This window comes from Solanum pennellii, chromosome 6 (assembly GCF_001406875.1).
Source record: "Solanum pennellii chromosome 6, SPENNV200".
In the NCBI taxonomy this organism is placed as follows: domain Eukaryota; kingdom Viridiplantae; phylum Streptophyta; class Magnoliopsida; order Solanales; family Solanaceae; genus Solanum; species Solanum pennellii.
Genome location: NC_028642.1, coordinates 49650387 through 49668553, shown reverse-complemented (window position 1 = coordinate 49668553; position 18167 = coordinate 49650387). Strand labels below are relative to the sequence as shown.

Here is an 18167-nt window from a genome sequence, read left to right as displayed (position 1 = left end):
ATAGAGCACTTGATTCATTTTCGCCTGATGATTTTACAAATAAATATCCATATATATATGTTATCCGTTTAGGGGCTAAAGTGTAATAATAATTTTTGCATAAGTCTCTACATAAATACATTTAGTTCTTTCTCTAAAACTCTCTGCATACCTAGAATATTCTAGAAACCTTGTATGCAAATCTATAATCTTTTATGAAATCTTTATATTTGTCTAGAATCATTCACAAAGACTAGTCTTTTCCTATGCAAGCCCTCCACATGGACAATTTTATGTGATATGGCACTTATGTGTGAAAGATGAACAAACCAATCAAGCGAATTGAATGACGTCATTTGCCCTTTTATTCTTCGGGTGGGTTCGTATTTTTCAAATATAAAATCAAATCATTTATTTCAGTTTTTTAATTTTATAAACTAAACCAAATCAATAAAATTTGGATTTCTCAATCTCAGATTTTTTTAGATTTTTTGATTTCTCAAATTATTTCGGATTTTTCTGGTAAAGTATTCATACAAACATATAACTTACTTGTACTTCAAATATTTCTTTAGTCTTTCCAAAATATAACTATCTAAGGTGTTTCATAAAAAAATAACACAAAATATGATATTTAATGACGCTAAATTATCCACAAAAATAATAATAATGAAATGGAATAAAACAGATATTACTAATTAACAAGTCATAATGAAAATTATCATAATTTAAAAGTACTAAGTTATGCTAAAATAAGTTCAATAAGTATTAGTTACATGATTAATTGTTAAAGGAAATTAAAATTATATTATGTATTTTAATTGTCTAAACCAATTTAAAACTAAAGAAAAAATATTCAATCTTATTGTCATTCTTATTGTTTAATTGATTTTCTTTTGCATTAGTATTAATTTGATTTTGATTTAAGTTTTATTATAATTATCAATATCTGTGGATTATAATCTTTATTGGACCATTCAAAATTATGAATTTCAATTTTAAAATAATATATTAAAAGATAAAAACTATGAAAAATGAAAAGAAATATTTAAAATTATATTAAACTAAATATTTTTATGTATAAAATATAATTTTAAAATTATATATATGATGTCGGGTTGATTTGGTCTCCTGTTGTATTTTTTTTGTTAAAACCAAACAAAATATAGTCAGATTTTTTTTCAATACCAAATCAAGTCAAATCAAACCACTGGTCAGATTTTTTTTTATTTGACTCAATTTACAATTTAATTCGATTTTCGATTTAATTTTGTACGCCCCTAATGCTGGTCTTAATAACTTGTTTTTTGTCTCATCATAATTGCACAAGGTATGCTCATAAGTTCAATTTTAAATGACAAAAATTAAAGGCCACAAAACGATTTCTAAGGCCTAAATATAAGATGGATCAAGTCCTAAGGTTATAAACTTATAGCCCACTTCCCAATTATTTTGAATCCCTTGGAAAGCCCAATTTCTTTGCAAACAAGAGCCCATGTAAACGGGTAACAACTTCAGAAAAAAATATCAAAATATCATTGTCTAACTTCAAATACTAAATCTTACAACTTCAATCACAAATACTTGAAGTTAGTTAGTTCTGAAGCAACTAACCTTAGCATATCTATATATGACCACATTTAATTAGCTACTTTTTAGTAGTGTTAATTATCATCTTTGCTTTCTTAGTAACTCGCACTTGTAATTTTAAAATTAAAAGTGAAGAGTGTTTACCATCCAAGCAACTCTATCTTATCAGATATAGGTCATTAGATATTAGTTTCATTACTAAATCCTTCGACTCACCTTATATTTCCTCCCACGATTATTTACAGTACACCAAGGTAACTTTAAACGTAAAAGGACTTATTTTGTCATTTTATTGAAATGTCACGCAGGTGGTAGGTCCAACCACACTGCCAAGGAGTGGGCAAGGTTTTGGGAATTTAGGAATACAACAGTAAGTAGAAATATGCAGTGAACTAATAATGTACTAGCAAACAAGATGTAGTTGGGATAGGGTTGGTGTTTAATTAGCTAGGTTATTTCTCTAGAAAAAAAATTAAGAAAGTGACTGAACCAGATCACCCACCTACAACCTGTTATGGACACTGAATATGACACACTCTGACTTTGTACAATGCATCTTCATCGAATCAAAGAACTCTCGTGAATTCATTTCATCTCTAAGGAATATCAAGTAGGTCTGTTTAAAAAATCTAATTGAAAATAAGTTGTTAGGTTAATGATAATGGGTAATTGGTTGAGTGGTTTCGCTTCACCAAAGATTTTGATTTTTTCTTAACTATTAGATCGATAACTAAATTGATAAAAATAATAATCGATAAACTAAGAACCGATAAGTTAATATCTTAACGATTTTATAACAATTGAATATACCCGTAAATTAATAAACTTCGAAATTAAATCAATTGATGCACGGTCATAAAAGTTACAAGTGAGTCCATCGGCAGATTTGGAATGTTGTTAATGTGCGTTTATCACAAAAAAGTGTATTATTAATTATATACAATCGAATAAATTAAATCAAATTCATCTAATAAGAAAATAGCTATTTCAGGATCAGCCAGCTCATGCTTATCATCGTATCTGCCAACCTCAAGCAGATCCTTACTTATTATATGAACAAGCACGGGCGCAGCTATGTATGTCCCAGCAGTAATGATATTATGTATGTAAATTTAAATGTAAAATACTTTATTCTATATATTTTCATTTTAACTTGAAATTATTAATTTAAACGATAATATTTATATTTAGTCGGATTCTAAAATAGATAAAAGTCTCGAAAAAGAAAACTCCAATTCTCACGTAACACGTTAGCCAGTATCTCTGTACGTGGCATATGAGATAGTCCAAATCATTGATTTCCCATGTGGTATAATGCTATCTGGTTGTGTGATTGACCAATTGGAGCCTTCCACGTGTGCATTAGGCTATTGTCTTCACGTGTAAGTGGCAATAATAGGAAGTGTTGAATGTAGTGAGGAAGTGAAATGACACGATTCAAATTAGTGGTGCACTGGTCAGAGTGTTTCATCTTTAATTAAAAATTTTAAATGTAAATTTATATATGGAGAAAATTTTATTGAGAGCATTATCCTCGAATGAATTCTGAGTGTATGATAATTTAGTTAAAATTCTAATATGGACTCTAAATATCCGATGAAAGATAAAAAAAAAAAAAGGTGATATGATTGAAGCAGACAAATCTAAGACTAACTGACCATTTACTTTTTGAATTTGACAATAGTAAGAATGATGGAAGTATGTGGATGGACCACTTCCTTAAGTGGGCCGACTTAGTTCAATTCTGCCCCAACATTAAGGCCCACTATGTTTATAGGCCCACAAGGAAGACTCCAAATATAAGAATAAGAATTCTTTTACAATTAATTACTCCGTTTGTTTAATTTGTTCGATTTATTTTGTTTTGATATGAAGATTAATATAGTAGAAAGATTGATCTTAAATTTAAGAAAGAAGTATTGAAAAAATTTTAAAATTTGACATAAATTATTGACTTCATCTCCAAATTATTGATAGTTTTAAAAATATCTTTTTACTTGACTAATTAAACTAAAATATACCACTGATTTTCAACATTAGTGAAATACACCCTCAAATTCTCGCCAAGTTTAGGGTACTTCCTTTGACTTTTGTATTAAGAGTCTCATGCTTGTACAATAATTTGAGACCGCTTGCCATTTCATGTGACATATCAGGTGTGTATCTAAGTTTAGTTAGTCAAGTAGAAACATATTTATTATATTGTCAATAATTAGGAGAGGAAACTGATAATTTACATCAAATTTATAGATATTTTCAATACTTTTCTTTAAATTAAATAGATATCACAATTGTGTAGTCTTAAATATACTATGTAAGAGATTGAGATAAAAATTTATTAAAAACAAAAAAATATATTTTTTAAACAGAGTAAAAAGAAATTGTAATAGATAAGAGTACAGTACTCTTGACTAGCATGTGTACTTTCCAATAATAATTTGCTTCTTCTCCAAAAGGAAAATATTTTTAATTTCCTACTTTTCTTAGAGTGATAGAATATAATTATAAATTTTTTAGAATAATATTCCTTTGAAATGAAGAAGAGACAAATGAAATAATACTTGGTAGATTTGTGGTCCTTTGAAACAAATGTGTCCTTTTCTCTTCTTTAAGGATTGTAGTTTTATTTTCCCTCGACTCGATCTAGCTTATTTATAGTAGAGTATATCAATTTTTTATTTCCTATTTTTGAAAAATAATTTCTCCTATTCCTTAAAAGTTAAAACACGTATTTTCTCAAAAAATGTTTATATCTCATTTGTTAAAAATAATATTTTTAACCTCTCCAAAATTTGACAATACTATAATCTATAATGTTAATATGATCGACGTTATCCTATAAAATGTGCAACTCATGTGAAAGTATTTGTTGTATTTGATTTAGTTGGAAAGTGTATTTGCATCAGTGAAATGATACTCACGTGATTTCCTTATTTGGATTTTTCAATACCTTCGCAAAAAGATGAGAAAATAAAGAAGACGATGATTATGACTTTAGTCATGTTATATTCGTGAGGTTTGTTCAGAATTTTATGGTTATGGGTGCTTAATTAGGGGTATGCAATCGTTGATTCGGTTCGGTTATATATATCATTAATTTGATTTATTACGATTTTTGGTTTTTAAATAGGTTAAACAAATAATCAAATCAAAAAGAAATTTTTTATCTGTTTTCGATTTATCGATTTTGATTCTTAATGGTTTGATTTTCGGTTTAACAATAAGAAAATAAATATACGACTTCTCTAATAAATTTGACCCGACAACACAATAATGTAATGAATAACTATACGAATGTAAGACAAAGAGAAATTAAGAAGAATAAAGTTCTTACTTTAGATTTTAATATTTTATATAATGCAAAATTATGAATTAAAAGTCACTTTAATTTGAAGTGTGAATATTTATGAACGTCTTGTATATTATTTGAATGGCCCAAGAAAAAAAAAAGGTCATATCATATACTTTGATGGGGAATCGATCTCACCTGCCACCCTAAATATAGGGCATAAAAACACCTTCATTTCGGGCTGTAAACCAGAGGCACCATTCAGTTATATGTTCAATGGGTACTCTCTCTCTCTATATATAATAATATAGCTATTTTTCTACTTAAATATGCATAGCTTGAGCCGAGTCTAATGGATGTTCGAGCACCCATAACACACAACGTGAATCCGCCCCTGTTGTACATATAAAAATATTAAAATTATTTAACTTATAGATATGCATATATTATTACCTACTTCTCACAATGAATAATATCTTTATTATAAGTTTTCTTTCGATTTTAAAATATATATTCCATATGTCCAAGTAACAATACTCCCTCTCTTTCACCTTTATATTACCAACTAGTTATTTTATTTGAAGAGTCAAAAGGAGATCACTGTTTAAATTCTTATTTTTATTTGATGTATAATTTTTTTACGTAATTTTTAAACTTATTTTATTTTTTAGAACTTAAAAATTGTATATTTCAATTGACACAGAAAACTTAAGTTGTTTGACCCTTGTGCTAGTCTATATAAGCATGTTTCCCAACCAACATATTGCAGCTTAAATTAGAACAATCTCCTCCATCAACAACTGGGCAATTCTGTTACATCTCTGCTGCTAGTTCTTCACTTATTCAGATCCTGTACACTTTCTCAAGCTTAGTGTTGTACAATTCATACCGTTTTGGCCCTTTCAGTTGCAAAGCTAATCCTTTAATTTCAATTCAGCAGCAAGTTGAAATTGGCGAATCAAGCGCGTCTTCAGCCATGAATTTTCAGGAATTTGGTGCTGCATTTGATCCAATCGACATCCTTTCTAGTTGGAATATCTCTCAGCGTCAAGAAGCTGCGACCAGATTGGCTGCGGACTCTGTTGCTGCTAAATCAGGAGCAGGTTCAATTGGGGATTGTTCTAAACGTAAAATTGACTCTTCTTCTTCTAATTTTCCTCCAGGGAACAATTATTTGCCTTATTTCGGTAATAATCAAGTCCCAGTTTGTAGCCTAATGGCGGATCTTAGTTCTATTTCCTTATTCTCTAAAACCAAATCCCCTGATTGCTTGCTATCTGCAACAAATACAAGCAACACCGACACATCAGGCGAATTAGATGATGTGATTTTTTCTGAGGATTCTGAAAGCTTGTGGAATATCCACACTAGCAATGTAGTTTCATCTGGAGAATCTGCAATTGATGCCTACAAATCGAAACCCATTGATGCCAATGACAACAACGATATTCACTACTCTGTTAATGAGCTTCATGCAACAGTCTCGTCTAACAATTTAATAAGATCTTCAGAAGCAAAACATTACAATATGGACAAGAGAAGCCACGATGCTCTGCTCGAATCAGGTGATAACACTCTTGATTCTCTTTCGGCACACTTTTAATTGCTTAAATAAATAGTACATTAATTTCTCTTACACTATACTATTCAGGAGTCAAAAAAAAAATCTTATTTGATCATGTTTTTTTTTTTTTTTAAAAATATTTTGAATCAATTTATTAATTATGATGACTTACTATATTATTTTCGTATATATAAAAATTTATTGAATCTTTGTCTGAATACAAACTAAAAATTAAGTAATTTGACATTCGTACAAGAAAAGTCGCCACTTAAAATGAAAAGAAAAGAAGCTGTCCAGATAGCCCCTCACTTGTCGGATTACTAATTTTGGATGACAGTGAGATTCGAGTTTAAGACCTCTAGCCAACTCTGCCACCATATTGAATCGTTAAAAGTTCTAATTCGTTATGAGAGTTGAGTGCAAGGCCTCTTTTGTCTGATTTAAAACTTTTTTATGAAGAATATAATACACTTTCAAATACTTAATTATATTATGTCACAACAGATTCCTCGAATAGAGACTATGTAATCCAGCTCATTTCCGAAAATGATCAACCTAAGTCCAAGAAATCCAGATCAGAATACAAGCTTCCAAGTTCATCAAACATCAATTTCCAGCAAGCAAGTTCTTTGGCTTGTTCAATAGTTGATCGTGATTCAGAAGCAATTGCACAAATGAAGGAAATGATTTATCGCGCAGCAGCATTCAGGCCAGTGAGCTCTGTCACGGAAGATGTGATGGCAGAGAAGCCGAAGAGGAAGAACGTAAGAATATCAATGGATCCACAAACAGCTGCAGCGAGACGAAGGAGGGAAAAGATAAGCGAAAGAATAAGGATATTGCAGAAGTTGGTACCAGGAGGAAGCAATATGGACACTGCATCCATGCTTGATGAAGCTGCAAACTATCTCAAGTTCTTAAGGACACAAGTGAATGCCTTGGAATCCTTTGGCTTTAATATAGACCCAATTATCATTAACAATAACTTTACTACTTCTTTATCTTCAATACCATTAATCAACTACCCATTTCCCTTGCAACCGCATTTTCCTATGCAAAACCTCAATCCAATCCATCACCCTAAGTGTTGATATACGAGATCCCGGAAAGAGTTTAATTAATATACGTTGTCAGTGTAAAAATAAAAACATATTATCAGGTCAAATATACATGTTACAACAGGTAACATGTTCTATTATCAAGATCATAAATCTCATATTTTAAGGAGGCTTACTTGTAGATATCATTAGTGCGACCTGATAGTGTATCATATTTTGATGTGATTACTACATTATACATTTAGTTTTGTGTTCATTGTATTTTGGACTTTATTTAATATGAATATGTCAGCTAGCAAAGAAACATTTCTCTAAATACATGTGGATTCGAATCACACTTACTCTAAACTAGTTTAAATACTAAAATTCATTCCTAATTACTATTTTTTGGTTTTCCATCTGGTGTCTAGTCCAACTAAATTCAAAAGTATGACCCATTTCAAAGATTATTAGAAGCATGTTTTATGCAAGACTAGAAGAAGAAAAAAAATTGAAACCAGAAGTGTACAAATTTTGTTGATGAAAGATGTGATGGTAAAGGAGAAAAGGATGTTGGACTTTGACAATAAATTAATGCTTGCTTTTGCAAGTTGTTTTTGGGATGGTAGAGGAATTAACTTTGATTAGATAGAATAGGTTACTGATTTTTTTTATTTTTGTTGGCTAAAAATAGGAAATTCTGTTAAGAAATAAAGAAGTATTTGAATTCTTGGCTTATTGCTCTGCCAACTTGCTCTTTATTTTATTTTTTTCAAGTGGACAGTGTCTAGAAAGTGATTTTGTGTGTGTGAAAAATTCAAAATCAGCATATACATGTTCCACTCTCATTTCTGAGAAGTATTTTCAGTAAGATTTCCAACACTATGACCTTATGAAATGGAAAAAAGGCATTGACTTTGGTTAATATAAAAATATGTTGCTTGTCTTAGCTGACATTTTTATTAACAAAGATTGTCAAGTGTCAAACATTCTTTGCAACTGTCTCTTGACAATTTTATTTAAAAAATGCTTTCATTTGGCTGGCAATCGTTTTGATGCAGCGTAGCCCCACTTCTTTTTAAAATTATTTAGCCGTTGTCTATCTAGGAGGATCAACAGGAGCAATATGTTCTATTTTTCAACATTGAAATTTGTTGAATCTCAGAAATAATAAAAGGAGTGGAACATAGATAAGTAAATTCAACAAACCGTACAGTAAAACTCAAAATTAGCCTTAATTGAACTAGCTTTCATACACATAGATAAGTAAATTCAACGAAATGTACAACAACAACACACGCACCCAAAAGTTCTCCATCTCGACCTTCAATTTCCTTGATGAATAATTCACTTTATTTCACTCCACACCATAGTCAGATGCTGATTCATTTTCGTGCTGTCTATCTTTAAGTATCCGGTTTATATCCTCTTAGCTCTCTAAAGATTTCGATAGCATTAATGAGTGGCGGAAGAGTTGAACTCTCAGTTTTGTTAATCAACACATCGTACCTCTCGATACCACTGCCTGGATTCACTGTGTACACCGTGGTCGTGGACAAATAGGCAGGAGACATAGGTCCATAATAAAGGTTGTCATTGACATAAATACTGAATTCCCTTTTCTCTGTCTCTGATAATTTAACAACTTCGGCAAAGTGAAAGTATAAGTAGTACTTGTCCGTGGCATTAGTAGAGTACCAGAAAAAGGTCAAGGTATCGGGACTGGGATCAGTCTCCGGATCAGGTATCAACGCCGTGCTCATTACTGACAATGGTAATTGGTAAGTGTTCTGAAGTACTTCTTCTGTTGTATTAATAATTAATGTCCTCTGCAATTGAAATGGTCTCCAAACTCTATCCCATGCATCATCACTGTACCTGTTATGTGATTAAAAAGAAAAACAATTCAGTGTTCAATAGAACATCTCGATCTTCAAGTTAAAATAGATTGAAATAATAAACGTATAGTACCTAACGTACTGATTGGTTAAGGAACCAAAGTCAAGACGGTTAAAAAGTTCCATTGAACTGTTGAGTATTGCTTTGTATATGGTATTATTCAAAGGCCTTAACTCTAAGGCTGAAATGAAAGGAGTTGTTGTATCTAACTTGACAAGGCAAATATTTATAGAGGCATTAGAAGGGGTGTGTATAATTTCCTCTCGAATTGGTATAGAAGCATTATAAATTGAGATTGTGGTCCAATATTTTTCTTCAATGTAAAGATCAAAATAGGGGAATCGATCGTTTCCATTATCATAATCTCCGTAGAAAAAACTTGCCCTTATCAAGTATCTGCCAGAGTTCCCTTGAGCTGGAGTTAGAGTGTAGCAATTTTTGGTCCCTGTTGGAAAGCTTGTAACTGTGAGAAATTGTCTTTCTAGGGAATTGGATTGGTATGTTGATGATATGTTATTTTTCACCCCACGACTGACATAACCTACATCTGAAGTGTAAAATAGTCCTGTTGTTATATCTGTATAGTTTGAACGTGCTGGTATTCCACAATCTAGGCTTATGAATCCTGTAAAAGATGGACATAAAACAGAACATGAGCATTTAACTAGGTGTAGAAACACAGACGGATCTAGAATTTTAAATTTACTCATTTTTTTACCACAACCATTCAGAGTTGGCGACTTGTACTTAAAGTTTATGAGTTCTGAATTAGTAGGTTGTACATGTTGAATGTATACTTGAGAGATATATGAAGTTTGAACCAAGTTAACAAGGTGGATCGAACCCATACCTAATAAGATCTGAGTCAAAGTTATTGAGTTCTTTCGGACCCTGTGCAGAGTAAATTAAATTTATATACTACTAATTAGCATTATACCTGTTTGGTTGTTTTGTGCAACAGCTATTGTTGCTAAAGAAAAAGCAATAAGCCAAACAAAGAGGAAGCCTTTCAACATCTGGATTAATCTGTTATTGTTTGAGTGAGAATAACTTTGAGGCTTTGCCTTATATATTCTACGCTGTTTCCAAGTGATTTGGTAAACGCCATCATGATATCAATTGCTGAGCAAGGTGAATGCAACACTTATATTATCTTAAAATGCTTGTGTCATGAAATGTTCTTTCAATTTTAATTGTTCAACCAGTTTACCTTGCTTTATTAGTTATATATCACCGTTTAAACAAAGTTTAACAATAGGTTTTATTAGTTTATGTCCAAGATATTATTCCAACAAAAATTGCAGGTTATAGAATTCAAAAATCATTTCAAATATAGATCATTATGTCTGTGATCTTGATTGCTTCCGTGTTGTACATATAACAATTCTTGGAATGAACAACTTAACCCCTTCAGTTATGAAGTTGTGGAACTAGGGTACGGTTCAGCCGAATTCAGCAGGTTTTGCTCAATTATATTTGTGTTAAGAGATTCGTTAAATATGTAAAAATATTAAGTTTAGTATCCGATTGTGAACACTTGAAGAGTCATTCTAGAATCGAGAGTTGATAAAATTAAAATTCTAGCTCCGTCTTTGATTATTTATTTAAACTAGCTGATTTATGTGGACACTGACTATGCCTTGAAGGAATGTTGTACTCGTTCAAACTGATTTCAGTGAACATTATTTTTGGGCCACAATCATATTCTTAATTCCTTGAAAAATAAAATAAAAATATAATCCTATTACAATACGTTATCCAAGTCAACTCATTGTGGCTTTTGCTCATTCCAAATGATAGCAATACAATATTTTCTAACGAACAAAAATATATGCATTATCGACAATTTGGTGCTTCACTTCTCGCTATGTTGGAGAGCAGCTATTTTAGTTGCCACATGTTCACTGCTATATAGAATTATTTATAGGAGAAGGGTCAAAATTATCCCTCAATTTTTGTTTAATAGCTATATTATACGTCCATTTATACCTCACCGTTACAAAACTTATAACCCGTACCTGTCAATTGGATTGAAAGCCCCAAAATGAAATTTGATGTCAGGGTGGGCGGTGTTTAATTTTTGTTGGTTAATCCTTAGAAACGCCTCCAACATTTGAACGTCTCGAGTCACAACAGATAGGAACAATCTCTCTTTGCATTAGTTTCTCCCTGAAAAACTATACCAAAAGCAGAACAAGAATCACAACATTGATATTTTTTTACTGTAGAAGAAATAAAAATTCTACTCTTTATTCTTAACCCTTTGTTTTTTTGAAGCCCAAAATTCTATAACAAATGGAACATCACATCAAGGAAGGCAATATGGTGGTGGTGGGTGTTGTGAGTTTGAGCTTAATTCGCAAAAAAATCAATTCTCTCCACTCCGCGTTGCATAATAATTTTTTTCATTTTCTATTCGCGAGGCCCCGTCCCCACATAAATTCTTTAATTTGTAACCCCCATATTTGAAATTAGTTTTAAGTTGATTCATTTTATAAAACTATTGAACTAAGTGGATTATCCATTGAATTTATTCATAAACTTATACTTATCATCTCTGTTATTCCCTAGGTTCTATAAACCTTTCTGGATAAGAATGTATCTATTTATTATGACACTTTTGGAGTGACAATCAGCAATTTAGGGGTAAATGCTCTGAAATTAGGGGGTTTAAGCTAGAGTGCCCTCTCATTGTTGATCCTACTAAATTGAGAGAGCTATCCCTAACTGATGTATTTTGGGAAGAAGGGACAATCTTGGAAATTTGTTCTACTTGTCCAGCGGTAGAAGATTTACATCTCATCAGGTGTCAAGGAGTATCTGATCTCCCTAAACTTCTAAAGCTTTCAATACACCAACCAGATGAAATAGGATATATACAAGCCTCATCATCTCGAGCCTCGACCATTTGTTTTGGTAGAATATGCTGACATTGGAAGCGCACTGGAAAATTCATCTTTTCAGTTTTGATTTGCTTATATTCACATGCATCTGCTTGGATTATGGTGTAGTGATAATGTTTTTGCCCTTCTAGTTTTTAACCAGATAATGTTGTGTCTTGTGTTTTGGTCTTTCCGTCTTCACCATACTAATAACCTTATTTGAAGCAATTGCTCTAGTGGGCGCATAACTGTAATTTAAAGTATAATTGTTTAAAATTTATAAATATACAATTCTATAAATTACTGTGTTTGCAACAAAGAAAATAAATAAACCATACAAATAAAATATGAAGAAACATAATTTTATTGATTAAGATAGCGGGTACAATTCTGTTGATCCCTTGATTTGTCGAACTATGATAATTTAGATTTGACTTCTCTATATGAATAATCCATCAATTTGCGGAGTATTTCAGTTCTTTATCTCTTTATGGTGGAAGTTTCGAGATGCCTTTAAAGGGAATTTAGTATCCTTTATATAGGCATAAACTAGGGTTTATAAGGTTGAATAGCATCCAAGAATCCTTATTTGAACACAATTTGTAGAGTCTCAACTCAAATTGAACGCATCTAATAGAGTTCTACAAAATTTCAATGACTACATACTGTACTATATTAAAACTTGTAATTCTAACATATAAGTATAATTCATCTTATCGAATTAATTATTTGGTCTATATATATATGTGTTAATCCGTTGGCATGTAATAACCTTCAATGTTCATGACCATACCCATTGCACCTGAATCATATACTAGTTGCCAATGCAAAGTCTAAATGTAGCTATACGGTTCCACGTCCCATCAAACCATGCGTGGACATTCCATTTAGATCCAAAATCCACGAAATTATAGTCAAGCACTGTTAGGATCGAATTCACACACACACTTGATGATTGAAGAACACAAAAACTTTCAAGAGAAAGAGATGAGAGATCTAGAGAGAAAAAGAGAGAATCCAATATTTCGTAGTAATACCCGTGAGTAAACTTCCACGGCATGAACATTAATATATGATAGTAGATCAAATATTAATCAGGCTCCACAATCTAACAAGCACAAGTCTTACACTAGGCTGAGAGTGTTCATTTGGACACCTTTCGTCAGAAATTACACCATATATATAATAAAATAATATTGTAGATGGTTAAATAAATATTTTGGGACACCCTAAAATTACAGTAATATGTCATAGCCTAGTTAGATTCTGCAAAGCGTAGGTGCGTGCAACTCGGTGTGCGTGCAGGTTCGATTTCGGAGACTTTTTAATCTTGTGGTTCTAAATTAAAGTTATGTCAAATGTACCAAAATGTCTTCTTGTGGTCTTAAACATGTCACGTGGAAAGTTAAAGTTCAAGTGTTGCTATAAAGGAAAGTGGTCATTCTTTTTTAAACTAAAAAGTAAATAGGGACATTCTTTTTGAAACGGGAGAGTAATTAATAGAAAGTTGAGTTGCTAATTGATTCGACTTTTGATTTTTTGCTTTTTCCTTAAAAATTCAAAAGTAATTATTTAATTAAAATTTAATAAGCAAATCCTATTTATTCAATTTTTTCTATAAAGCTACTAAAAGTGATAAAGACTCCATAGAAAATTACTTTTAATAAACTCTTTTAATTCTATTTTTTACTTTTTATGTTTCCTTGACTCCATATAAAATTACTTTTAATAAACTCGTTTAATTCTATTTTTTATTTTTTATGTTTCCTTACTAGTCATAAGTGGTTCGTGAAATTTTGAATCATATTGGATTTTCTCTTTATTTTTTTCTTTGTTCATTCATATCCAATTAAATAAACATGAATATTAAAACTAAATATTATGTAGTTGCTTATAAATTTTTTGATATATATATTAATTAAAAGTTAATCATTAATATCACGTAGTTTAATTTACAAATTTTTAGTGCACCCATTCGTTAAATATTTTTATTTACCTATTCAATTTTTGACACTTCTAGCTGTTCCATCACCTCTAGCCACGTTTCAAACATAGGAATCCGTTCTCCAAACTATCAGATCCTCATTGTTTGCATTACCAACATTTCCACAACGATCACACTAATATAATTCAAACAAAAGATAGAAGAATTAGTGACATTAATAAACAAAAATAATAAAAAAGAAGTAGAGACATAAATTAACAGAAGTAATGTAAAATTTAAAAGGTGAACTCACAGATACGATAGCATTATAATGAATGTTTTCCCGTCGTATGGATGATCAAATCCATGTGTATAGGCATACTAATCCAACAAAATTAAAAACTACAAATCAAGATAAACATAATTACTAAAAACTGTAAATCAGGTTGAACATAATTACTAAAAACTGCAAATCAAGATGAACATTAGATCTAATTCAGACTTCATGCTTCTCTTTAATTACTAGAAACTGCAAATCAGGATAAACATAATAACTTAACAAATCAACATAAACATTGGAGCTAGGCAAATCAAGATAATCATAATTGCTAGCCTTTCAAAGTAATGAATGTTGGGTATTTATTCTGAATTTCTTATCAGATTTCCCTCTAAAACGAATGATATAAAATCTCCATATTTGGCCTTTTCTTTTCTTTTACAATGTAGACCTAGAAATTCCGACAATTTTGTGTAGGGAGAGAAGCGATGAGACACACGAAAGTCATAACAATGAAATGAATGAAGATTTCAATTTAAATGAGCAGTTAGAGATACTCTTGTGTGATTTCTTTGTAATATCCACTTATTTGGTTAATCTAATTTTATCCTAATATAGAACTAGCTATACTTGATATAATGTACATGAACGGAGTTGTAAGACACAAATAAGTATATATAAATTATTATACGTTACATAATTTTACAAATGTAAATATTTCAAATAAATTCTTATTGATTATAGTTTTGAAATTTTTATCAATTGAATCTATTGTTATACAAACTATCAAAATATTCTAGAATAGTAAAAGTATCAAAAATAATAACTGAGACTTCATTTGGTTGAATATATCAATTAGAGTATCATTTTTACTTGTATATATTTTGTATTTCATTTAATTACAAAAATAGGTTTAAAGCATAATTATTATTAGGCTTCAAAAGACATTCAAAATTAAGACAAAGTCTTTTCAAATTTAATTATTTGACAATCTAATAAGTTTGAGCTTGAAATATTTAAGAAACCTAGAGAATTGAAGAATTGAAGTGAACTAACTAAACAAATTAATAAGTAGAAATGTCAGGCCTTGCTTTCTAGGTACCTAAAGCATTGCTTCTGTGGCTTTAGAGTTGAGCCACCCTACTTATAATGTCCTAGGTGTTTAATGTTATTTTCTGTTTAATATGTGATGCAGTGGCTACATGTCCTCAGAGTATGTAGTCCATGGGAGCTAATTGATGCACATCTAATGAGTTCTTGTTATACTTCTGGATTGCTACTATATTCTTTAAACAATAAGGTCACTCATTTCGAACGTCATGGTTTTCTTTACTGGAAGTGTAAATCAAGAGTAGAAAATGAAAACTAAGAGACTTTTGTTTCATGCATAGAAATTAGAATACTTGGTCAGTGAGAAAGAACATTCCTGATTAGTAGTTGGTTTGAAGGTGAGTTATGTATATATTAAATTCTGCGTAAGTGAATATTTTAAAATACTATCACTATGAAAAAAATAAAATTGGTCTTGGCGATTGACGAAATCCATGGCTAGAAAGAACTTGTTGATTTTCTTTGGGGGAAATGTTATTAAGAAAATGCAGAATGAACTCACCAAATTTGTCGCTATTTTGAAGTAAATTTACAAAGTTATATCAATGAGCCATAAAGCAGTCACATGGATCTCTAGTTATGCAAAATCATCTTCATCCTATAATTTGCATCTATAGTGAAATAATAAATATTCTTCCAATTAATATATTGAAAAAATGGTTCAAAACACATTAATTTTGATCAAAATTATTATTATACATTAATTTTGTGGGAATATTATCAGGCTGATTAGATGAGCAAGTGATCCCACTCACAATTAGTGCAAGAATGGAATCAAAATAAATAACCCATCTTTATTTATCATTTGGCAGTCCATATCATTCGTCTTTTTCTCTCTCATTTAATATCCTTGATTTTAGATGTTAAGTTAATTACTTAATTTTAATTTTTAATTAGGTAATATATACACATGTCGACTTTAGATGTTAAGTTAATTTTATTTTTTATTAGGGAATGTACACATTTGTCATAAAAGAGAGACTCAATCTGAATATTTAAGTCGCTCAATTTTCGTATGTATTCACCATTAAAGCTTTGCTTATTTGTCATAAAAGGGACACTCAATCTGATTATTAAGTCACTCAATTTTCATATGCATTCACCATTAAAGTTATTTGTCATAAAAGAGAGACACTCAATCTAATTAGTTTTTAAGTCACTCGATTTTTGTATTTATTCACCATTAAAGCTTTTTACATTTGTCATAAAAAAGACACACTCAATCTTAGTAGCTCAATAAATTCAAATATTAAGCTGTATATTTTACAAATCAAAATCCTCACTATATAAGAGCACTAGAAAAGGATTACAATCTTAAGATTCGAATTGAAATAATCAAATTACGGATTACAATGGAAATATTGAAATAAGAGTAATTTAAGATAGAAGGAGAATGGAGATGAGGACTTAGATTCTAGAAGAAGAGGAGAAGACAAACATTTTCTTCAATATGCATAAACCCTTCTTTCAAACTCATTCTTTCTTTTAACCAGATGTTAATTAGGCTTGGATTCCAAATAAAACACTCCAACATTTTACTTGGCACAATCTCATTCACCACTTCTAACTATAAGACTTTGTAGAGCTAGTTTGGTTCACAACATATATCAAAATAAGTTATTTTACAGTATTGTGTAATTTAAAATATAGAGATACGCATCTTTATTTTTATTTTTATTTCGAGATCCCGCAGCCAAAAATATGAATTAGCTAATACCTCGTCTTTAATTAAGGTTTAATGAGACTTTAATTTGATTGATTTTCCTAATATACTAAGAGCATGTTTAAAATTATTATTAGAATTTTTATTTTAAAATTAAATTTTGTTAAAAAAAGCAAAAATTATTTTCAAAAAATGTTTTACACTATACCAAGTCTCAGGATGAATATCCTCCACCATTACTTATTCTCTCTATTTTTTCAATTACACACTTGAATGAAAGTCGTGCGTTATAATTAAAAATTCGAAGTCACCCAAGGTCATCTCAATAATAGGACATCACATGCTGACGATTTTGACAACAAAGGATTTTTTATCTTACACTCTTTTTTCATCAAATTTGTTATTCTGTTTCAATTTGATTGATTATATTATGCAAGTCAACTTGGATTAAATTATATTTTTCCATAACTTTATTTCGTATTGTTGGGTTTTATTTGCCCTAAATTTCTTACCATAAATAGGTTTTCCTTGTAGGAAAAGGTTTTGGATTGACTAATCCTTTTCTTGTAGGAAAAGGTTTAGGACTCTATAAATAGAGGCATGTTCCTTCTAACTTAATCAGCATTCACAATGTAGTCTTAAGGGCTTTGAGAGTTTTGGTTAGGGAGAGAATTTGTGGGTCACAAGCTTGATAGGTTATCACTTGTGTGAACCTCCCATGTATTCCGAGTGAATTGGTTGAGGTTGTTTCCCTCTGTATTTTGTACTCTCATATTTATAGTGGATTGCTCATCTCCTTTGTGGACGTAGGTCGATTGACCGAACCACGTTAAATCTTTGTGTCTTTTGGTATATTTCTCGTTGTCTTCTTACTCGTGGTCTTTCGAGGTTTGCTTTGCTAGCTTCCGCGTTTACGCCTGCTTATTTTCGGTCCTAACAAGTGGTATCAGAGC

General features: G+C 30.7%; 2 protein-coding genes across 2 annotated transcripts; one reads left to right on the top strand and one right to left on the bottom strand.

Moving 5' to 3' along the window:
* Positions 1 to 5555: 5555 nt before the first annotated feature.
* Positions 5556 to 7758, top strand: LOC107021357 (transcription factor bHLH87-like). Its single transcript, XM_015222000.2, has 2 exons — positions 5556 to 6423; positions 6927 to 7758. The coding sequence occupies exons 1-2, from the start codon at positions 5835 to 5837 to the stop codon at positions 7511 to 7513; spliced, it is 1176 nt and encodes a 391-aa protein (XP_015077486.1). The 5' UTR covers positions 5556 to 5834; the 3' UTR covers positions 7514 to 7758.
* A 900-nt stretch (positions 7759 to 8658) lies between these two features.
* Positions 8659 to 10384, bottom strand: LOC107022791 (putative leucine-rich repeat receptor-like protein kinase At2g19210). Its single transcript, XM_015223380.1, has 3 exons — positions 10296 to 10384; positions 9431 to 9983; positions 8659 to 9337 (listed from the first exon to the last, which is right to left on the bottom strand). The coding sequence occupies exons 1-3, from the start codon at positions 10372 to 10374 to the stop codon at positions 8866 to 8868; spliced, it is 1104 nt and encodes a 367-aa protein (XP_015078866.1). The 5' UTR covers positions 10375 to 10384; the 3' UTR covers positions 8659 to 8865.
* Positions 10385 to 18167: the final 7783 nt, after the last annotated feature.